The sequence below is a fragment of the Pogonomyrmex barbatus genome, unplaced genomic scaffold, assembly GCF_055798465.1.
Source record: "Pogonomyrmex barbatus isolate J1 unplaced genomic scaffold, ASM5579846v1 scaffold2, whole genome shotgun sequence".
Taxonomy (NCBI): Eukaryota; Metazoa; Arthropoda; class Insecta; order Hymenoptera; family Formicidae; genus Pogonomyrmex; species Pogonomyrmex barbatus.
The window spans coordinates 138740-162245 of NW_028297116.1; the positions used below are offsets into that span (position 1 = coordinate 138740).

Here is a 23506-nt window from a genome sequence, read left to right on the forward strand (position 1 = left end):
TTATGAAATTGCTTTCCCTTTATCTCTAATTTTTTTCCCCGTTTTTGTAAGTAAATTTGTAAATACACCTATGAAAATTAAGGGAAATGCGAGCATTTATATGCTACGTACAAATAAAAAGTGAACTGGACAGACGAAATGAAAGGGAATAGATGAATAGATGAAGATTATGAGTACTGTTATTCGCGGAAACGAATCGCTTGTGCGAGACAATAAAATAATTAGGATAATCTTAATGAGAATTAACTCGAGGAAAACAGCTAACGAGTTTCCCGTGCTCTCATTTACGTTTAAACGAATTAGATATGCGCAATTCGCTAAGTGGTATCTCGATGATTAAACCTAGAACCGCGGCACGGATGCGATAAATGACGTCACGGCGAATTAAATTCACATATCGCGACATCCTCGACCGAGATGTACGCGCGATCGGGATCAATCGGCGCGGATGGGGGTGGCAAATATTTTATACGATCGAGAGGCCAATTACAATAGTTTAATCATTCATAGAACTCTGTGACGTGTACAGGCGAGACACATTGACAACAGGCAAATGAGATTACGCATTAATTCAACATGTAATTTATATTCTATGTATATGTATATGTATATGTATATGTATATGTATATGTATATGTATATGTATATGTGTAAACGTCGCGCGATGTGGCAAACAGCGCTAGTTGGTGGCCGGTAGGTTTACAACACGAAAGAAGAATCAAACTTGGCACGTGGTATCTCCTCTGATATGTATCCCGCGATTACATCCCTCTGTGTTGCGTTAATCTCGTTATCGCGATTCGCCGGATTTGGATTTTTTGGATTTAGCCTCATTTTTTTCCATTTTCACCTTTCGTTCTTTTTTTTTTTCTCTTTTCTTCTCGCTTCGCGCGCTTGCCGAAGAGCGGGGAGCGATGCAAAAGGGAAGTTGTCGAAAAAAATAGCCGTAGTGACTTTCGCAGCTACTTTAATCTTGAAAGCTTTAAGATCGGACAAGTTGCGAGGGGATGAGAGGAAGGATTTTCTCTTTCTTCGTCATGCGCGTCGTCGTGCCGGAAAGTTTCGAGACAGATGCGCCCGCCGCGGAGAGAGTGTGGCGGAAGAAGTGTGTGTGTGTGTGTGTGTGTGTGTGTGTGTGTGTGTGTGTGTGTGTGTTGTGTATGTGCGCGCGGGGAGTGCGATCGTCGAGAGAAATGGAATTCTCGGAAAGAACCGATTCTCAAATTTACATCGCCGTGTTTTAGCAAAGAGATTTATTTGCTCGTCCCCCCTGTCGCCGTGTTCACCGTGCGCTCGCGTTGCTCATTTCCGACCAATTTCGTTCTTTCGTAATTTATATTCTTCGCTCCGGAGCTTCAGCGAGCGCGTTACCGTTGCGTTACGCGTTACGCGTTGCGCAGGGATGCGATACAGCCGATGAGAATTGATTTCCGGTGAATTAATTTATGCGCAAAATTATGCCAGACTGTGCGTTTATTAAAATTAATTGAGATTGATTCTTTTTTTTTTTTTAATCGGAGCATTATCGGAGCGCCGGGACGCCTTTCATCGCCAAACGTATTTCGGCGTCACAAAGTCTCTCCGCTAAAACCGGATTATTCGCGCTTAAATACTTTACAGTTGTGCGGCTATTATTTTATATGTCGAATTATTTGTTAAACGGATTATACGCGCGAGGCGCTCTGCCGGGGAATACGCGATTCACCTTCGTATAATTTAATAGCTAAATTATAATCGTTGTTACCGTTTTAAATAATATCCTGTCGAATCGCGGGCGAATTTGTTTTTGTTCGCGGGCGAATTTGCGAGCCCGTCCGTAAAATTTTCCCGCGCGTCCGCGGGGTTTCGAAACTTTCCGGCGTTAAACGTGTACGTGGCGATCTTCTCTTGCGCTTCTCTCGCCCGGCTTTACCCTCGTCCTGCTACGCGCCTATTTACCGAAGCAGGACACGGCATTGAAGGCGCACTGCTTCCAGTAGCTCCGCTTGCGCTGTAAATCGCCAATGTCCAGTTGATTGCGGAAGCGCTTCACGATCTGCTTGGCGAGCAGGTAATCCATCAGGGCTGTATCGACTCTGCCGTCGTCGTCCATCAGCTGAAACAAGTACAAGTCTGGCTAGTTTTCTTTTTTTTTTTTTCCTTTTTTCGGAAAGCTAACGTGCTCTTTTGCCGAGGAATAAGCTGACGCGCGCGTCATAATTTAATTTGCTATAGTTACGTCTTTTTACGTTGCGAGTGCAGTTGCATTTGCATATTTTATTCTACTCTACGAATGTACGCGGAAAGAGTGATTTTGCGAAAGTATCTAAAGGTTGGTCAAATATAGATCTGAAAATAATGAAAAAGGCAAAAGGGAATAAAAAGATACGACAAAACGTAGACTGAGGACAAATATATTTTTTGCATCTCTCGATTGCTTCACTTTTTATAGACAAAAAGATCTCCATAAAGAGGAAAAATCTCAAAAAAATAGAAAAGCTTACCGCGGGTAAATGATTCTTTATTTTGATAACTTCGCAATTGTACTTTCCAATCGGCGCTCTCTCGAGATGTAATTTTAAAGGTAAAAAAAAAAAAACACAATAAAATTTTCGTAGACCGAGGACAGACATAGCTTTCTTCTCGATTACATTGTGCAAAAAATAAAAAAAATCTTCACAAAGCGAAAAAGTTTAAAAAAAAATAAAGAGGAAATATTTATCGCGGATAAATGATTCCTTATTTTGATAATTTTGCAGTTGTATTTTACAATCGGTTGTTTCGAAATATAATTCTGCGGGTAAAAAAAGCACATAAAATTTACACAAACCGAGGAGAGACGTATCTCCTTTTCCCCTCGACTGTATCATACGATAAATAAAAAAAATCTTTCTGAAAAAGAAAAGTTAAAAAAAATAAAATAAAAGCGAAAAGTCTACCGCGGGTAAATGTTTCTTTATTTTACTAATTTCGCAGTCGTATATGTAATGTTTTCTAATCAGCGCCCACTCGAGCTATAATTTCGGCGGCCAACGATAAAATAAACAATAATTCAGACGCGACCGAGACCGAGCCAGTTTGGCGTCGCCCGGATACTGCAGTATCCGATACATCACGATTTTAACGTTGATTTCGAACGGAGAAACACGACTACGTATGTAAAAACACGATTATCCCACCGTTAATGTTTCGAATAAAAAGTAGAGGAGCACACGCTCGCGGCGCATCGCGAACGAGAGCGAGCGCGCTTTTTCGTAATGCGTAATAATGGGGCGACGTAATAATGGGGCGTAAACTGTGTCGTCGGGAGGGCAAGGAGGGTGGAGGAGGAGGGGGAGAGCGAACCATCGTATTTATTGTCGATGGCTGCAATTTGTATACGGTTCGATTGACATTTATTTCAGCTTTTCCCGTTGTCGCGATAAAAGGCAAAGCGCTGCCACGTTTGCCGCGCGATTGCCGCATCCCCCCCCGCGCGCTCGCGCGCATAATTCATGCGAACAGATTGATTAAGCGAAATTGAGAATCTAACGCGATAAACGCACGCGGTTCCGGCCCCTTGAATTGAATTCCGTCGAGCAGAAAATACACGGAGATGTGGCGACTCTCCGATCTCTTCACTCTCCATCCGCCGCTTCTTCCTTCGATTATGTAACTAAAACATCACATCTGTTCCTTCCGAGTTGTATCACGGAAACATGATCCCTTCCCTCTCCGTAAATAAAAATAAAAATCGATGCATTGAACAAACGGAAAAAAACAATCAACAATTCATTTGGCTGAAACAATTAAGAATTTATATTATTACCAAATACGATTCTGAAAATAATTTTATTAGACTGTCAAAACAATTTTATTAGAGCAATAAATTAGTTGCTAAAGTATAAACAAATTTTTATTATATCATCATGCTTAAGCGTTCTACATAGGATCACTGATTCACCAATCGCTGAATCATCATGAATAAATGACTGTTTAAGAAAAATATTAAATAATAAAATCTCAAAATAATAAATTGCAAAGTATATTTCTCAAAGTATATGTCTAATTTTCATACAGAATTAATATTTTTTTTATTTGAAAATGTAATTATATTAAGAAAAAATATATGTACTCTATTTTATTAAATAATAATAGATAAAAGATATTTTGATATTCAGATATATTCAGATAAATTTAGGTAAAGGTTTGATATTCAGATTAATAGATTAATACATTAGATTAATACAAATTAACTAAATATATATTTAAGTTATATTTACTAAAAATATGTATTTTCTTATAAAAGGGAAATCTGTACGTTAATCGTTTATCAGTACAATTATTAAAGTTCACTGGTTATTAATCGAAGTTTTTTGTGTTTTTTCAGTCTCTAATAAAAACTATTATCTTTTTTTTATTTTTTTAAAAATAACATATGACATTTTTAAAGAACACAGAAACATTAATGGTTATTTCTCTTATTATTTCTCTTTTTTATACATATACTATAATTAATAACAGTATACATCGCGAATTTCCGAATTTGTTTATTGATTAATGCATCCTAATTATTTTGAGGGTCTAAAATTATTTTCCCATATGACGAAAATTTTAGGAACACTTTAGGAAAACTCAACTCGGCATTTTTTTCCGAAATATCTAAGCGAGAGATGCGAGAGAATCGCGAGGGAGTAGAGTCTCAACGGTAAATTGCAAGGTATTGCAAGGAGGTTGTCTCGCGTGAAATCACATGATTTCGTGGGAAATCTTCTCGAATCGTTTCCTCTCCACGTCTTCCTCCGCGTCAATCCTTCGTACGCGTAATTACAACGCTTTATGCAATCCGGTTATTACAAAACTTTCGCGGGTCAAATAGTTGGCGCACGTTCCGCGGAGTTCCCGGTTTAAATGTCAAAAGGGAGTTACTCGTGTAATATACGCGTTGAAATTGACTAAAATCGAAGGTATGACGAATAGTAAAAAAAAAAAAAAAAAAAAAAAAAGAATGAAAGTGCGCAGTGCCTTCGGCTCCTCGAGGAAAAAAAAATTGTTTAATTAACTGTTTGACCAATATAATTTGGAAAGTGACTTTTTCTCCTCGGATCGCGTGACCATCGTAAAATTTCTACGCCAATATAACTTCTATAATATACTTCTCCCTTGAATTCTTCTCCCATTAGTCTCCTCACATTTCTCGATCCTTTGCTCTGTGGAGGAACCCTTACGTGGAATCTTTTAAAACTTAGCGGTAAACGTTCCATCCGAATTAAGATGCGAAGGTGGAGATAAACCGGAGGGATGGACGTCGTTAAATCCCGCGCTTGCAGGTTTTAACGGGCGCGGAAAAGAGCGGAAAAATCCGATTGTCGTCGCCGGCGACGGCGGTTTTATCGATTACCGGTTTGCGACTTGCGGATTTATTGGCCGCCGCCACTTCCGCGCTTTCTTGATTACTTTGCTCTCCTACTTTCCGCGGTCTTTGCGCTTATCTTTACGGCCCGACGCAGTCGCGACGACAGAATTCGCGTTCGAATGGAACGCGGCCGCGAGAGGCAGCTGAAAAATTCGCGGTTCCTTTTTTAATTTTGCACGAGACAATCTTCCAACTTCTCTTTGAATATCCTTCTGCCTCGGGGCGGGAATATTTCCGCGAGACTAGATACGCCAACGAGATATAAATAATAAATAAAAACGAAAATAAAATAAAAAAATAAATATCAATATTCACAAATGCGAATATATATTCAAATATATATCGATCAGATATATTTCCTTTTCTCGTTTTCCTTTTTTCTGTTTTTCACGCGATTTCCTTCCATTTCTAGCGGAAAACGAAACATGAATCTAAATGACGTAAATGACGTCGAACGAGTTATTACTTTTTACAAGCGCGCGGTGCGCCGTACCGTTCGCAGGACGGGAAAAGACAGACAAGCGGCGGTTGTCCTTTACTTTCTCCCTTTCTTTTTCGATTTGATGGTTAAACGAACGACGACGTTCTTCGTCCCCGTCTCGGCGTCGCCTCCTACGTGCTTTTTTCCCCGCCCCCCGTCCTCCCGTTCTATCTCATTTGCAATTCAGGGACTGCGACGCGCAGTTACGCAACGCGCAACGCAATTTCTCCGAACCGTTTATTCCGCGCGTTGCAGATGGGAAGCTCGGAAAAAAGCATCAACGTTTTCATAAAGCTTCCTCTCGCGCGCGCCCTTATGTACGTATATCGAGTCGCCGTCGTCCGCGTCCGCGTCGTCTTGTAATGGGAATCTGGACCGAGACGCTCCGTGTGCGATCGGGATGCTGCAGGCGGCGTGGAAATTCCTCTTTTACGAAAGTCTCCCGGAAATCAATCGGACACTAACAACGTACCGATTTACCGAATGAATTCACGACGCTGCGTTCTTTGACTGACAGTTTCGCGACATTTAAATAACGCTCCTCTCACGTTCTTCTTACTTCTTTTCTCACCCCCCCACGTCCGCCTCTTCCAAACGGGATCGCCAGGCCAGGATTTCCATTATGATCGTATAAAGAACTCGCCAAGCGAAATTTTTAAATCATGCGTGGCGATCCCGAAAGAAATGAGGGGAATGACAAAGACGAATTGCGCAATAACGACGTAGTCGCGACTCTTGCAAGAAGGCCAGGTCTCTTTTTCATTTTTCTCTTCCTTTTTTTTTCTTTCTTCCTTCCTCCCTCTCTCTCTCTCTCTCTCTCTCTCTCTCTCGACTCTTTTCCTCAAAGTCGGTTCAAGAAAGTTCAACACTTACGCAACGCCCAACCACGTTTTTAATCCTTTGCCTAACAAACGGGTCATCATGCTGAATAGCTCATTGTAACTTTGACATTTGACGTTAACAACTTTGCCTTTGCATCGCGGTCACGAGCGAGCGAGTTTTGTCCGCGGAATTTTGCGGGTACTTTTTCAGATTTTAAGAAAATATAGCGAATCGCCGCATCCGATTGTCAATTCGGATGCACCCTCGACGGGATCTAACCTCGATCGTGACGCAAAGGAATCACGAGAAGTCGGAAGTGCCGTGGCAAACGTCGGCAAACTTTCGCGCGAGCATCACGGCAGCTATATCCGTTTCCGATCGTCTCGCCTCGTCTCGCCTCATTCGATTACAAAGCGAGGAAGAGGAAGACGTTTCTGACAGCTGTCAGGCGGACCCCCTCACCGCGTCCATTTTGCTCGATCTCGGTCAATCCGACCAGATCGGAAGTCCTTGGAGGGAAAAATCCAACAAACGCGGACTTACCCTTCTCGCTTTATTCCCCTTGCCCCCTCTCCTCTTCTCTCCACCCCTCTCGCCCTCGTTTTTCTTGTTTTTCATTTTTTTACGTGTCATGTGAAAAACCAGACTTTGACGAGCTCTCGAGCGGCCCAGATTTTTTTTTCCATCGGCCCTACGATCCCACGCGAGCCGAACTTCAGGGATGCCACGTATTCGGAATTTTGTGTGAATTCGGAAGCTCTAATTCATCGCCGTTTTTCTCGATCGCCGGTTTTTCAGTTCTCGAATTCATTTTTCAAACGAGGAAAATACATCCAAGAACGGTTTCTCAATCGAGAGAGACTTTAAACATTGCGTGAATGTTCGCGGAGTTTATCGTTGTACAAGTTCGAAAGTTTCGAAATTCATTTTGTTGATCAAACATCGGTTTAATATTAAGGAATCGCTCCTTAAAAGGAGAATTATAAATGTCGAGCGTAGTCATCAAACCTGGGATAGTCACTTGGATTTTTCAATCTCAGCAGCAAAAAGAAAAACAAGATTTATCTCAATCTGCTTATTCTGTTTGTTTAATATTCCATTGGTTTCTACTTCTTTCTTCAGAAAATAGTAAATAAATATATATATATATATATATATATATATATATATATATTAATAATATTCTTAACTATAATAAAACGAAAAATAATTAATAATATATCGTTAATATATATTGTTATTAAACATTATTGTATTATTAATAAATAATAAGAATTTAATTGAAATCTCATTCCTGAAAAAACATCTCGAATAATAATTGTAAAAAAAAACCAAGTGACTATATTCGAATTAAAACAGACGAATGACAAACGGATTTACTTACTTCCACAGAATTCAAAAGCCTTTCCTTATCTTTGTCGGTCGTCGGCATCGCTCCCGAATATTCCGCCAAGATGAAGAGCATCAACACCAATGCAACAGCGCTTCGTACGGACAGCATCATTTCAAATCTGGAAATAAGTGTGAAAATAATTAAATCGAATCTCATGACACAGAAATTTTGCTTCGTTAAAAAAGCATTCTGAAAATAATTGTCATTTGTCGATGACGTGACATTTATGCTCTTGCATTATCAACGAAACATTTTGTCAACTTTGTGAAATATTATTACACTAGTTATTATCGCTTATTAATTATTGCCAAATTGCCCATTTGATATATTAACGTAAACGCACTTCGTAGTCAATGGCAATGAAAAATAAGCGCGAGAATGATTGTAAAAGTATCATATGAATTCACGAATTCAGAATTTTCCATCTCATATCTGTTCGAACGGGGAAAATCACCGAAAATAATTTCACTCATCGACGATGACAGCCCTGGCAACGTTAACGTCAACAAAACATTCGATCGGCGGGTGATATTTTACGTTTTGTGCCTCGTTCCACGTGTCGCATGCATGTCGTGTGAAAAAACACGTCGAATGTTGAACGATCGCGATTGCCAATAGCGATAAAATAACGGTAATGGGCCGACTAATTCGATTCGAAAGTTTATTTCGTAGACATATTCTTTATTTTTCTTACAAATTGTCACGACGAAATAGACGATTATCCCTTATCTTTCCGCGTTATTTACACATTTAGTTACGACAACGCATAAACGATATGTCTACCACGATATTTCTATTACATTAAATGTACCAAGCGACCATTTCTATTGTTTTTAAATAAATATTTTTTGATATTAAAAAAATTTTAGGATTTTAAAATTTTCTGATTTTACTATTCCACCAGAATAAATAGAATAATTAATGAAAAATTTGAAAATCGTACTTTCGAGAGAAAAGATATTAATTTAAAAAACAGATAGACATTCGGCGCAGATAGTCGAGAGGTTTCAGGTTCGAATCCTGACGAAGCTGATATTATTCATAATAAACATTTTCTTCTGATGGGGCAATCATATTTAATTGTCAATTTATTAAGGGGAAAATTTAGTCCTAGTTTAGTCCTAGTTTTGAGTCGGTACATTGCAAGTTCGTTATTAAAAATAATGGCATGTTTAGCGATATAAGCATTTATCTTGAATTTATACTTATAATAATTATAAATTCAAAAATAAGAAAAGAGATTATTAAGCACTTAAGACTCTTTTTGCCGAGTATTGTCAATTTTTATTTTATTCAGAAAATCATTCAAAGATGACCGTTCTGTATTCCTGGTGATCAAACGATAATCATTCAGCGGGGTGACTTTCTCTCGCGACCAAACGAGCGAATTCATAAATCTATGAATTTCTTGTTAAAAAATTCTAATAGAAAGAAGGATGAATTCATAAGAATCTTGAAATATATTCAGAGAAGAAACGATCACGGGCGCGTGCCATTTGTTCCAAGTTGGAAAAAGTTTCGCTTCGAGAGTTGTTTTAATCGAAGGAAGGTTGCAAGACTACGTCCAAACATGGCGGAAATTATTAGGAAAAGTATCCGGGTGCAGAAAAAGCTTGTACCGAAGATAATATTAATTCTTGAAATACATAGAGTCTCACAGACCTCAAAGCTTGAACTTTGCTCTCTAACTCATGTTTAAACGGAAAAATAATGGATGAATAATTTAAGTATTAATGCAAGTACACGCGATATTTTTCTTCCTCTCGTTTCTAAATATCTAAGGTGACTAAAATAATTAACGCTACACTTAAGAACGAGCACTCGAGAGAAATCTAAGACATCGCAATTGATCCTACGCCGGTTTCCTGACATCATCGGGACAGTTAAGAATTAATTCAGACAAGAGACGAGTTTGAACGAGTCTGGCTTACGGATTTATTTGCGTGCCGAATTATATAATTAATTAATCAGAAGAAATATATAATTATACAAAGAAATTACGTATTACTCAAATAAGCAACCGTATGATTCGCTTCATATTCGAGAAATGTAAGGATACGAGAGAGTGGCAAGAGGATATATGGAAGGTTCCCGCCGTCCCGATGATGGGAACGAAGCGTGATGAAAGGTCGGCGAAAGGGGGGTATGTTGGGGTGTTGGTTATAAATACATCGGTGGCACGGCAGAAGAGAGGCCGGGGTGGGGCTAAATGAAAAACGAAGCCCACGCGAAGCTCGCCTCCCGTGGTCCGTTACACAATCCGCTAATTGGAGGGACAAACGATGCGCATTATTGGTCGCGTTGCGCACATCAGATAATTGTTGCGGCCACCACCACCGCCGCCACCGCCGTTCGAATCACAAAGCGTCCGCGGCGACAATGCGGTTTGCGCGAATTTAATTCATTAATTAGAAAAGGTCAACGCGATAATTCGAGTGCGAGGAGCGCAGAAATGAACTGTCGCCGGATATATCGCCGCATTTATCGCCGCGTCTCGTTGCTAATCCCGTAGACGACCGAAAAACAGGAACGATTGGTAAATTGGTAATTGCGAGGCGAGAATTCGGATGGAGAACGAGAGGTGGAGGGGGAAAGGTTGGAGAAGCTTGTACAAAGTTAAGCGGAATTTCAAGTTAAGCGCGTTAAAAGTTAAGTTTCGAGGCCACGATGAACCGAAGCGAACTCGGACATTCGAGAGATTCCAAAAATTCTCCGTCCGCAACTTTTCTCCGATGGATTTGTAAAAAAAAAAGAGGCAAAAGAATTAGATTCTTACGTTCGAACAAATTACGACGTTGCGAGTATGAAAAAAAAAAAAGAAAATTACGAATCGCTAGAATACCAAAACTTCAAAGTTGATCTAATCGAAACGCAAACAATCTATCCAAGTCATTGGTTTCGCTATTAAGTCAATTTATTTCCTGCCACTATGGATATTGTTATAAAATTAAATAAAAAGTGATGACTGATAATAAAAAAAAATTTTTCAATTCCGTTTTGATTTACTGTTTCTGGATTTTATGCGTTGTCGCAGCGGTGACGTCCGATCATAAATAGACCTTTTCTACTGCCATCGCGAACGCGAGCGTACGTCCTAATTTATAAATTTATTTGTCATTATTTCATTATATATATATATATATATATATATATTTGTTTTATCATCATGTCTATTTCTATCAATATATATAGATTAATTTTATTCTCGATTTAATTTACCTTTTACCTTCTTCTAACTCCAGGAATTAAGAAAAAAATATAAAATAAATTAAATCAAAATTAAAATTGATAAAAATCCATGTGTTGCTTATTTCACGCATCGAGATAAATCTTCTCAAATACCGAACGAGATATAAGACAATATGTGAATTTAATAAGAATGTAAAAAAATGCGATTTACCATCGCACAAGAAAAAGTTCATCAATTGCCTCATATGCCTTATATGTACTGTATTGCTTTTTTCTTCGCGAGGAAAGAGTCTCGCGTGCAAGAAGTGCCGATGCGACCGTATTTATTACGAGAGGTAAAGAGCCAGCGAAAGAAGATCCAATTTGTCCCCGTCTGCTCGTCTGACGCGAACGGTCAAATTATATCGTGACTTGCAAACAAAGTCGAGAGAAGTCGTGCGGGAATTCGGGAAGCTTACATCTCGGACGTGTATCGCCTGTCATACCCTTGTCGTGCCCTCCGAAAGTCGAGCGAAAAACTAACTCTCTTGTCGGGATGTTCCCTTCTTATTTAATTTTAATCTGGCATCCGCTTCGATTTACCTTAGCCTTAGCTAAGTCGTAGCGAACTTCCGAGCCGAAGGATGTCTGGCCAAAAAGTCCTTTTCTACCGATGTCGCGCGCGAGTTGTGCCGCCAAATTAAAAATTTACGATTTAACATTTCCCTCATTTATTCGCGATCGTTTATCTACCGCCTTTTTATTTATTTGTCTTCCGATCAATCTAATTTAATGACCCAATTTGCAGATAATAACGCGTGCCCCGATTTATAAATTTTGCTTACTTGTTGACGCGTCACAATTTGTATTCAATTTATTTCTACATAATTGTTCTTTCTCTCTCGCGTGTGCGGAAAGTTTATATAATTGATTTAATTCACATCTACGTGGTAATTGCGTTTTGTCGCGTCTGGAACTGAGCGCACCGGAAATATTACGCCGGCAAGTCGCATGGGAATTCGGGAACTTCATTCGCGTAGAGACTGTTTCGTTTCGCTTGTTGTGTTCTCGAAGGATGAATGGATGAATAATGGAGAAGTCCCTCCTGATTTAAACTTAATATCCCCGAGGTCCCGCGATATTCGGGACGATTTGCCGTACGTTATTGTAGAAAATGACGTTCGATCATGATCATCCTTCTCTATTGATACACACAAAAGTTTATTTTAATTTTTAAATCGATCTTATTTTTTTCTATCTAGTTTACATTTACATGCTTCTTTCCAGTAAAAAATTTATAACCATAATTAATCTAATCTATGTTTGATAATTACTTTGCGACATAAAAAATATTGGGTTGGAGAATCGTACAAAAATTCGGAAACTTTCATTTGCAAACTTAAAAATTATGATGATTCGAAAAATAAATAAATAAATAAATAATTTTAAAGAAATTTATTATAATTTTGATTTCGCGTTGCCAATCGCCAAGGATTTCAGGTTTTATCATAAGTGTCGCGGAAAGAACGTTCGATTATGGAAATCCTTTTCTTCTTACTTCGCGCGCGGATTTGCGTCTTTCAAACTCGTTCCATTTCTCTTTATTTGATTTACGTCATCAATATAATTCAAGATTTATATCCATACGAATATTGATGTAATTTATATCGATATAATTATTTTCTTTTCTCCGCGAAGGAACCACAACGAACAGAACGGAAAATCGGGTCGGAAAATCGCGCGGGAATACCTTTGGGAAACGCGGGCTTATACCTCGTGTAGACTGGTGTGTCGCCTGGTACTCTCGTACTCTCGTCCCAGAAAGATGTCACTCGTAAGTAAAGGTCTCTCTCTCTCTCTCTCTCTCTCTTTCTCTTTCTCTCTTTTTTTTCCTTGTCTTTTGATCTCTCGATATCGTCGCCTCGATGTCTCTACGACAGAGTGACCGCGCTTGGAGCACGCGACCACTTTATACCCCGTGCCGTTGGCGGACGGTGGTGGGCTCCATCCCTTCCCGCATAGAGCCCACGCTTCGTCACACCCCTTCGCTCGCCGCTATCCCCCCCCCCCTCGGTAGTACATCTCCACATCTCACCGTTTGTCGGATACCGCTATAGCTCTACCTTTCCTGGAATTACAAGTCATAGATTTCTAGAGCGATCCATAAGTTTACGCTCGCTTTTTCGATTTCGTAACGGGGGCATTTTTTTCTTCAAGCGATCCCCGATGACTGCCATCGTGATTTCGTAGCAGCAAGGGAAAGTTGAGTCGAATCCCCGAGGACAAATTGGGTCGGCGGACACGCGAACTAAATTGCAAGGGAAAATGATGCAGGAGAGATCGGTGTTCGATTAAGAGGGAATGTAAGCGAGCTAATTACGAGCCCGCATAAATTTGGTTACTTCTCCGCCCCTCTCTCTCTCTCTCTCTCTCTCTCTCTCTCTCTCTCTCTCTCTCTCTCTCTCTCTCTCTCTCTCTCGAATCCCATGATAGAAACGTGTTAATCGTTGTTATTCGCTTGGTAATGATCACAGAGAGTTGTGATATCATTTCATCTTTGCTGCTTCTCTTACTCTCTCTCTCTCTCTCTCTCTCTCTCTCTCTCTCTCTCTCTCTCTCTCTCTCTCTCTTTGTTTAAAAAACTCTATTACTCATATGACATGTGTCTCGACCCACGTACAAAGATCCCAGGAGCTTGAGGTGTTTTTTTGATTGCAGCGTTTTCGATTTATGTCGAGTTCTTGTAGCAAGCGAGAAAGGACATGCCTCTAATTTTTAACATTGTCGTTCCACAACAAGCGATTCCGCTTGAAACTTTTTTTTTGCCTCCGCGCCTACAATTCTTTCTCCGAGACAAGTGGATGCTACCACACTTTATCTCTTTTCTTTTAATTACCGTCAATTTAAAATTCTATTAACTCTCTGACACATAATCAACATTACCATTATGCGCACGTAACATTGAGTGTGAATTTTCGTCAACTTTTACTCTGATCGAGAAAGTTCGCCAAATGAATCGCCGATCGCATTCCCGACAGATCACACTTAAAAATTTATTATTATTATTATTCATTGCGGTTGCGTGTTTGTGTATAATAGACGGCGTATAATCAATTCCAAAAAATCATTACGTATTAAAAATCGCAATTACAAAATCAAGAATTGAAGCGCAATTGTTTTCATTTTCGAAAGGAAATGATATTAAAATATTTAATATTTAATATTTATTTAATATTTTGTCTCGAATATATATTGAAATATAACATTGAATTATTAATATTATAATTATCAGATATTGCGTTGCACAAAATAATTAGGGAATTTTTTTTTTTTTTTAGAAATACGAGTAATAAATGAGAATAAACATATTAGATTTTTTGCGTAATTCTATTGTTCCTGTTATCTTTTTAATTTATTTATTTCTTTTATACACTTTTTCTTCATGTCAAAGAATGACCTCCCGATTGTTTAAAACGTTTTTTAAACTTTTTTGGATCGCAACTCTCTTATAAACAAAAAAACACAAAATAATGTTTATAACCTCTTTTTAACTTTCAAGTTGGATACAATTTAATTATTTAACACTTGATTTATAATAATTTATTGTTTATATAAAAAAGTTAATATTTTATTAATAATAATTCAGAATTTATAACAAAAGAATTATCAAAGAAATGAATCTAAAAATTATTTTCCTAATTGTGTTTTTACATTTAAATGAATCTATTTATGATTTTTGTTTTTAATAAAATGGAATAAATACTTATGAATCTTATTGATATATCTTATAGCTATCTAATTGTAAATCAAGTGTATATAAATGGAATATAAATGGATATATCTGGAGACTCTCGGCGACTGCTTTGAAAAACTGGTTTAGAGCAGCTCAAATAATTATTAGAGGAGGTCGAGGGAAGAGTTAGAATAACGATGGCACCTGAAGGAACGCGTTCCTGCATGCTCCAAATTTCCGGAAGAGAATTCTTTGAGTGACTAACGCGGAGGAATCGCGGTTGCGGCTCGGCCGCATCGTTTTACCACCGCTACCAACGTCGCGATGGAACGTCGGGGTGGAACATGGAACTTCTCATCTGCCCCTCTCTCTCTCTCTCTCTCTCTCTCTCTCTCTCTCTCTCTCTCTCTCTCTCTCTCTCTCTCTCTCTCTCTCTCTCTCTCTCTCTCTAGCGAGGAATGCGCCACGCGGAATCGAGAACTTCAATCGTAGACTACCCGGCGCATAACTCGTCCTCACTCTTTGACGTACGTCGGGGTGACTTTGACTAAATTCTTATTAATTAAATTGACCATAATCCCTAATCGACTAATCGTCCGAGCTGTTTTATTATTATTTTAGACGGAATTATTGATTTTGTTATAGATAAAAAGAAAAATATAACAATAAATTTGTCTACAAGAAATTCTGTCAATTAAGTTAGTCAAAATTTGTTCGAAGTCGTTCAAAAAGAAATCAGATACCTTAAAAGCAGTGGAGAGCAGTAGAAAATAAAGTATTCCCAACGAATGAACGCGTTGAGACTTTAATAATAAATTCTTTATGAATAAAATTACGAAGATGTCATCTCTTTTTATGTCGAATAAAAAATATTAATATATTTATTGAGATATGTTATTAAGAAATACTTGTCGTAGGACATTTATTACAATATACAATCACGAAGAGTATCATCGTCTTTGTGGGAAAGGAAGATGTTTATTGCAAATTTTTTTTTAGCACATATGTAGAAATACATGTATGATATAAAGAGAGATGAACTTTGGCTCCAAGTTGTCCAGTTCTTGAATACAAACTATGATAAGGTAAGAATTTATATTTAAATTGGTATCTCTTTCCAATATAAACATTCCTAACTGAAAGTGTTTTATTCTCCTATTTTGTTTCGCTTATTTGAAAACTCAGAATACGATTAACGATAAATGTGTAAGTATGATATAAAAGATATTTTTCTTAAGATTAACGATTATTTAATTGTCAGAGAGAAAAATTTTTCTAATACAAACTATAATAATAAATTTCGGGTAAAAGCAAAGAGTAAATAACTCAAGGGAAATAATTTAAAATTAATTTGTCTTTAATTATCATTACTATAAGAGTTATATAAAATATAAAAAGATAAATTATATAATATTACATAATTATACATATAATAACAATATTACATAATTTTATATATAATAAAAGTAGAGTGACATAAGGAATTAAATTTAATTAAAATAAATTTTAATATAAATAATTAAAACTGAATATAAATTTAAATACTGCATTATGTTTATTTTGTAAAAGATTTGAAAGATTACAATCTATGCAAAAAAATAGAAGCGTTTGTTATCATTCTTTCTGAATGTTATTTAACTAACTTTGGTCGTCGAAAAAAGAAATAATGATAAGAGAAATAAAGAAATGGATGAGAAATCGTTCACTTCGCTATTGGAAGCGTTGTTATTAATCATACGAGAATTAGATATCAAGATGATAAAAAGAAATCTAGCAAATATCGGAGGAAGTTTTTATTTATATTCTTTTAGAAAAAAGTTCGTCATTGTCAACCCATCGCGATATCGTAAATGCTCGGCAATCATAAAGAGACAGAATAAAAGACGACGTAGAAATTGTAAAAATTCGATCATCTTAGAAACGAAATAAGAAAGCAGGAAGGGAAATTTATAAAGATTCTATAAACAAAAATTGCTTTTGAAACTTTGGTCGGTCTTCAATGCACAATTTTTGACTTTGCAACTACAAGTAAAACAAATTAACGCACATTTGTTTATAATCGTTTTTTTTTTAATAATATCTACACAATTTTTTCCAACGCCTTAAGATATTTTATTTACATAACTTAACAATACCTCATAAATACATACATCTACATTCTCTCACAGACGTTTGAAGTAAAATAGCAGTCGTTGTGACAAAATCACATCACATGAATATAAAACAATAAGAATATACATAATTTACATAATTGTAGGCCAAAAATGGTAGGAAAAGTCAAAACTGAAAAAATGTCCGAACGCACTCCGACATACGTTGTACACATATACACATAAACATCTCTTTATCTTCTTTTTCACTTTAAACTAGCACTAGACTACGAGCGATTCCTGATTCGTCATACATTTGCAGAAATTCATCAGTGTGGTCCTCGTCACATTATTCACAATTCAAAATTCGTTGTGTGCATAAATCAATATAAATTGACTGATTTATAATAATTTGCATACTAATTTCGAAACAAAAAACAAACAAACAAAATACAAAGAAACACAATAAATGCGAATTCAACAAATTTTATCCATTTAAATTATTTACAAATCTCATACAAATAACGAATCGCGCATAGTCTTGGCATTAACTTTATAAATGGCGCATCGAAGTGACATTGATGAAAATCTCCATTGGTAGGTACTATAGTTTAGTGCGTATATATACACATATATATGACACACACACACACACACACACACACACACACACACACACACACACACACACACACACACACACACACACACACACACACACACACACACACACACACACACATGTATATGTATATATATATATATATATATATATATATACATATAATTGGCCCCTCCTTTTAATATTATCATCTTTGCCGTGTTTTTTCGTAAAAATTCTTGCACAGAGTCTTAAATCACCACGACATTCCCCTCTTACACGGTACATCATTAGTTTTACACATCATATTTACATACTTTAGGTCAGCAAAGATAAAAAATCTCTAACTGAGCTCAAAGCCCGCGCCAGCCTGTATTGCGTATAGAAGTTTCTCGCGCAGAGTCTTTTCATCCGGAAACTCGGGAAGTTTCAGCAGATTCATACAGGTACTCGAGGTCGGTAAACGATCAACACTGCCGGCATGCTGAATGCAGAATGGCGGATCGAGTTCCTGTAAAAACGAGAAAGAGAAATGATTAGAGAAATAATGAAGAAACGGATATAATAATTATTATCAAGGCATTAATAATTGTCGTTGGTTGAATTTTGACTTAATTAACTTTTAACTATTACAGTTTTAATAGTTATATCGTGTACTTTGTACTTAAATTACAGTACGCATGTTTATGAAATACCTTAAATCCCAAAAGAGGAGGGCGGCTACAGCTGGTGACAAACTTTAATAATTGGCCCTTTTGCTGATCGTTGAACTCGTTGACAACTTTCCAAAAGGCAGTAATAGTTGGATGATCGGGCGCGTATCCGCCCGTGTAGTTCGTATGTAACATCAAATCGTTTACGTCTACGGGAATCTGTGCGCCCGATATGAGTACTTGCAGTTCCTTGTTATTGAACATCTGCAGCCAGTCGAGCGGCACCACGCTGCCGATTCCCTGTTTGAATGCGTAACATTGCGCACGTATCTGTTTGTTCAACTTATAATCGGCCATTAGATGAATATATTCGATGCGATTGTGATTCGTCACAGGAATGTTGGTGCCACTCGGTTTCAACTCGTCGATCCTCCTCTCGCCGAGTTCGTCGCTGAGCACGGTAAAGTCCAGCCCGAGATCTGCCACGTCGCCTTTGTAGCTCTTCAGATAGAGCAAATTGCGATACATAATGGGATCCAGGGATGCCAAATGGTGCACGTCCACGTCCGATTGACGTCCGACGATTTTCGATAAGAAGAATTCGGCGAATGGCAACTCCACCAGTAAATTCTCGTACAATGCTTTTCCCAAGATCCTACCGATAAAGTAATAATGTTTCGGAAAATCATCGACCAACAACTGCACCGTGGGATTCGGATAAAGCATATTATCCTTGGTAAGTTTGAAGAAGCCGCGATTAGGATCAAAACTGGTTTTCAATAATTCAGACAAGAATTCTCTGAATAAGCCGCCACCGTCGACACCGGCCTCTTCTAATCCCGCGGTGTTGACCAGTTGTACTCGCATCTTCAGTCGCAGTTCCGGCTCATTTTCCGGCGACAACTTGTCAAAGGCGTCCTCGTAGAGATAGTTTCGTCGCACAGAAATCTGTATCGATGGACCCTGCATGAAGTGCGCGAGTTCGCCCTGTTGTTCCGCTTTATCCTTGTAAATCAATGACTGGAATACCACTACGCGATTGTTGAATGGTACAACGAACGGTATCTCGCGTAGCAGTGTCAACGTCCGCACTTCTGTCGCTGACAATGGTGGTCCCTCTTCAAACTCTTCTCGGGTAAAAGCCCTCAGATTTTGAAAGGGCACATATCCACGTAACCGGCGTCTACGAAACGCGAAATCCTGTGGTTTATCGATGGGAATGACGACATTGGATGCAATCCAGTGGCCTTCCGGACAGAATTGGCGCCTTAGGTCACGTGTATGCAGTTGACGTAAAAGACCCACTGTGACCTTTGATTTATAGAAAGTAGATTTATTATATTTAATAATATTAATTAAATTATATTAATATATTTAAATAAGATATCAAGATATTTAATAAGATACAAGAATATGTAACAGGAGCAATTTATATATATATATATATATATATATATATATATATAGATATAGATATAATAAACGTGATTTTTGTAATACATTCTTTCAATTATACGAAAGATTAAAGGAATATAAATATTTCTTTTAAATAAAAGAATTGATTGATTGAAAAATTGATTCCAAATCAGACAGAGAATATGTCATTAAAAAGTGATATGATAAGAAAAAGCGATAAGAACAGTAAAATTCGATATAAATTTTAGATAAATCATTGTTAAATTCTAAAGATTTAAGAGTAAAATAATCAGAATTAGGTAAAACCTTGAACAAATGTGTCCAGATCTGCGTATTGTGTTGGTAATGAGCGGCGGACGTAGGGCCCAGTACGGCGTTCTTGTAGTCATCGCGTACTGTGGGCCGAGTGTCGGGAAACGCGAGTTCCACCAGACCTAGACAGACACCCTTTAGATGACCGGACAGCACCGCCAGCTCTGCAATAGTGAACGGCATTGCGTGTTGTTGCCGATTGTTGGATGTCTGTTCCGTAGAAGCTTGTTCGAGGAAGAATTCTGTGTCGTGTAACGTTGCGATCAATAGACTGAACAACGAGCAGAACACCGCTAGTAACGGAACTATCCTATCGGTGTCCTCGATCGAGAGAGCGATACCACGTGATATAATCTGCAGAAGAGAGGTACCACCGCCGAACAATGACGTCTGATGAATTGATGCCAGTTTGGTCCATAGATGTTTAAGGAATACCGGCTTAAACGCGAGCATATAGAGCAGTTTGTACTTTTGAACGGCCAATTTGTTGGTAATGAGTAGGTGATGGCATAATCGGCACAATGGTTGCAGTAGCATGGAAGGATCGGATTGGCTCTGCTCGATCGCAGATAGTATGGCATTTACGCGCTGCTGCTCGTTTAACATCTCGACGCAATGTCGCAGAATGTCAGCCTGCTCTTGATCAGTCACGCTGCCACTGGACTCATTGTCCGAGTCGTTCTCGGCTTGCTGCCGCTCTGAAATATTCTGCTCAGTCATTAACGGCACTATGGTCGAGCTCAGGGACGCAAGTACTTGCAGATAGTTCATCAACGCATCCTCAGATTTGCACCACGCTGTGAAAATAAACATCAAGGATGAAAAACTGTGATGATTAATTCGTCATATAAGTAAACTTAAGAATATAGAAAAATATTTTGATTAAATAATTTAATAATATCAAAAAAACTAACTAAACCGCTTTATCTATTTACTTTAGGATTGACTGAATGTCGGTAGACACTTTTTGTGCTTACAAAATTGATTAGATGAATCCAACGACAATACGCAGTACAGCAGGTTTATTGTAGGTTCTAATTGCAGTCGATTGATGCAGGCAATCAACTGAACATATGGAAAATCTTTGAATTCTGCCAATGCTGGCACAACAAACATACGAATTGGATCGGACAGTCTGGACGAAAATACACTTTTGCACATTTTTTGCAACACGAGTATCGAGAAGTTTTCCCTATGATCCACATAAGAAATTAAATCCACAGGTCGTTTGATCATGTCCAGTAAACATTTGGAGATTGGCGTTGGCGCGACAGACGTCACCTCCACCATCGGTGGCACTTTCTCATCTAACAGCTTCCTCAATTGTTCGAAATAATTATATTGGATTAGATAGATGAATATACTCTCTAGATGCCGGTAACTGTGCTCGCGTAGCACTTTCTCTGTGTCTTCTCGCGTGGTGAATACCTCCAAGACTCGTAGCGGTATAGCCAAGGAATAAGCACCATCCGGCAGCACTTCTGAATTGTATTGCATACACATGCGAAGGATCCATCTGTATTAAATAATACGTGTATTATTTAAAAAAAAAATACTATGTGTACACTGAACAGCACATAGTGGCTAAACGCTTTATTATAGTAGCTAAATGTTTCATACTATGGTATTTTCTAAACTTGAATCAACAACCCACCGTAGTCTCCACAACCACTGTGATGAACTTATTGACATCAATTTAATTTCTCTTTGATGCTTCAGAAAGTGCTGAAGGACCCATATTAATCTGTTGGCATCCAGGACATAATCATAAAAAACCAGCAATTTTTGCAGGTAGGGCACTAGTTCTTCCAAACTCAGGTTCCTACGTCCTGCTGCCTGTTGTGCCTCATCAAATTCCCTTCTTTTCTGCATATATATTAGTTTTCTAGTGACAAAACTACGCACATGTGCTTGTATCTTCAATGCTGCATCATGCTTTTTGCGCTGTTGCTCCCTTTTTAGTCTCTCTAACTGTGCATGTTGCAAAAGAACAGATCTCTCATCCCGCCTACTAGCACCTGATAAATTCTGCTGTGGCTTACGCCTATAATCTCCTTCAAAGCTATACATGCTGACTCATGATCAGTTGACCAACAGCTTAAATTTATTTCTGAAATATTAGTCAATTATTAAATATAATTATCGTATATAAATTTTTTTGCACAAAATAATTATATAATTATAAGTTATAAATAAATTTAGCATTTTGAAGAAATACATAAATATCATTGATTGATTTATTAAATAAACTATGTGCTTCTTCTAGAAAATATTTTACTCTAGAATATAAATGATTCATGTAAAAAAGTTATATATTATATTTTGTTTTTTATATTTTAATATATTATCTTAACTATTTAATATTATGTATTACTATTATTATGTCAAATATATGTTTCGTTTTTTAAAAGCTTCATATCTCATGCTGTTGAATCATATTTAAGATTACAGATAATTTTCAACATAAATTAAAGACAACACTTGTAACAATTATGGACACATGCAAACAATCTTCATCCTTTTGAAAGGAATTGATAAGACATTTTCTATCATCAATACTTTCCTATCTATGCCAGATTCTCTTAAAGTACGTACGAAAGTTTCGTCGATTTTTTAAATTTGGCTGCTCCTGAAAGGTTAATCCCGACCGAAGATTCTCGATGCAGTATCGGTTTAACGGACGCCACAATGATGAATCTGTGCTACCGTGTGACACTTGATCGGTCTTCCACGATTCATTGTTGGGAACGACGGCAGAGACAATGACTCGTTACGAGATCGCGCGTTTAGCTCTTCCATACACGTCTAGTCATCGAAACTCGCCATGTTTCGGCCCCTCTACGAGACCCGATGCTGTCTGCTCGACGTTCACGCTCGACCCCATCGACGTACTCGTAGCGTAACGTGATATTCACTCGTCGTAATGCAAACGCGTAGCTATGAGCATCTGAGCCCGTAATCTCAAAATGCGATTCCTCTCTCTCTCTCTCTCTCTCTCTCTCTCTCTCTCTCTCTCTCTCTCTCTCTCTCCAGTACTGTAGCGCCGCCGTCTTTTCAGAATAGCGTTTCAATACAATTTTCTCTCTCTTTTTTTTTTCCCCATTCTTCTGAGAATGTATTGTGGAATTGTTCAGAATGGATTACTTACTGTCAAAAAACTTTAAAATTTAATTTAAAAAAATGAGACTTAAGTTTCTTTCTCAGAATATATTATATATTCTATGCATGAAAATACACAAATTTATAAAATCACAGAAAAATCAGTGGGGAGAATGTTATATGTTGTATACTCGAAATTGTTCTTTTTTTCTATCGTATCTATTTTAGATTTCTATCGTATTTTTATTATCTTCTCATTTCGAACTATTTTACAATATGTATCGTGTCTCCTTTGTGAGTGTCCTAAGCTCCTACGCTCTTGCGTTCCAGTTCTGTCAACGTAGAAACGCGTTAGATGAAAGGA

The 23506-nt window shown here is 37.8% G+C and overlaps 2 protein-coding genes across 3 annotated transcripts; both read right to left on the reverse strand.

Annotated features, from left to right (window-relative positions):
• Positions 1–476: 476 nt before the first annotated feature.
• Positions 477–13194, reverse strand: LOC105426001 (allatostatin C). 2 transcript variants are annotated; one of them, XM_089076378.1, is made up of 3 exons: positions 12989–13194; positions 8062–8188; positions 477–2095 (listed from the first exon to the last, which is right to left on the reverse strand). In XM_089076378.1, exons 2-3 carry the CDS (start codon positions 8179–8181, stop codon positions 1931–1933), a joined length of 285 nt encoding a protein of 94 aa, XP_088932504.1. In that variant the 5' UTR covers positions 8182–8188; positions 12989–13194; the 3' UTR covers positions 477–1930. The 2 variants fall into 2 exon arrangements, with proteins under 2 accessions (XP_088932504.1, XP_011635356.1); XM_011637054.3 differs by having other exon boundaries at positions 13012–13192.
• A 3825-nt stretch (positions 13195–17019) lies between these two features.
• LOC105426000 (ubiquitin-protein ligase E3C) lies at positions 17020–23029 on the reverse strand. The gene is made up of 6 exons (XM_011637053.3): positions 22639–23029; positions 21698–22153; positions 21021–21559; positions 20038–20840; positions 18358–19626; positions 17020–18173 (listed from the first exon to the last, which is right to left on the reverse strand). The coding sequence occupies exons 2-6, from the start codon at positions 22111–22113 to the stop codon at positions 18006–18008; spliced, it is 3195 nt and encodes a 1064-aa protein (XP_011635355.2). The 5' UTR covers positions 22114–22153; positions 22639–23029; the 3' UTR covers positions 17020–18005.
• Between the last annotated feature and the right edge of the window lie 477 nt (positions 23030–23506).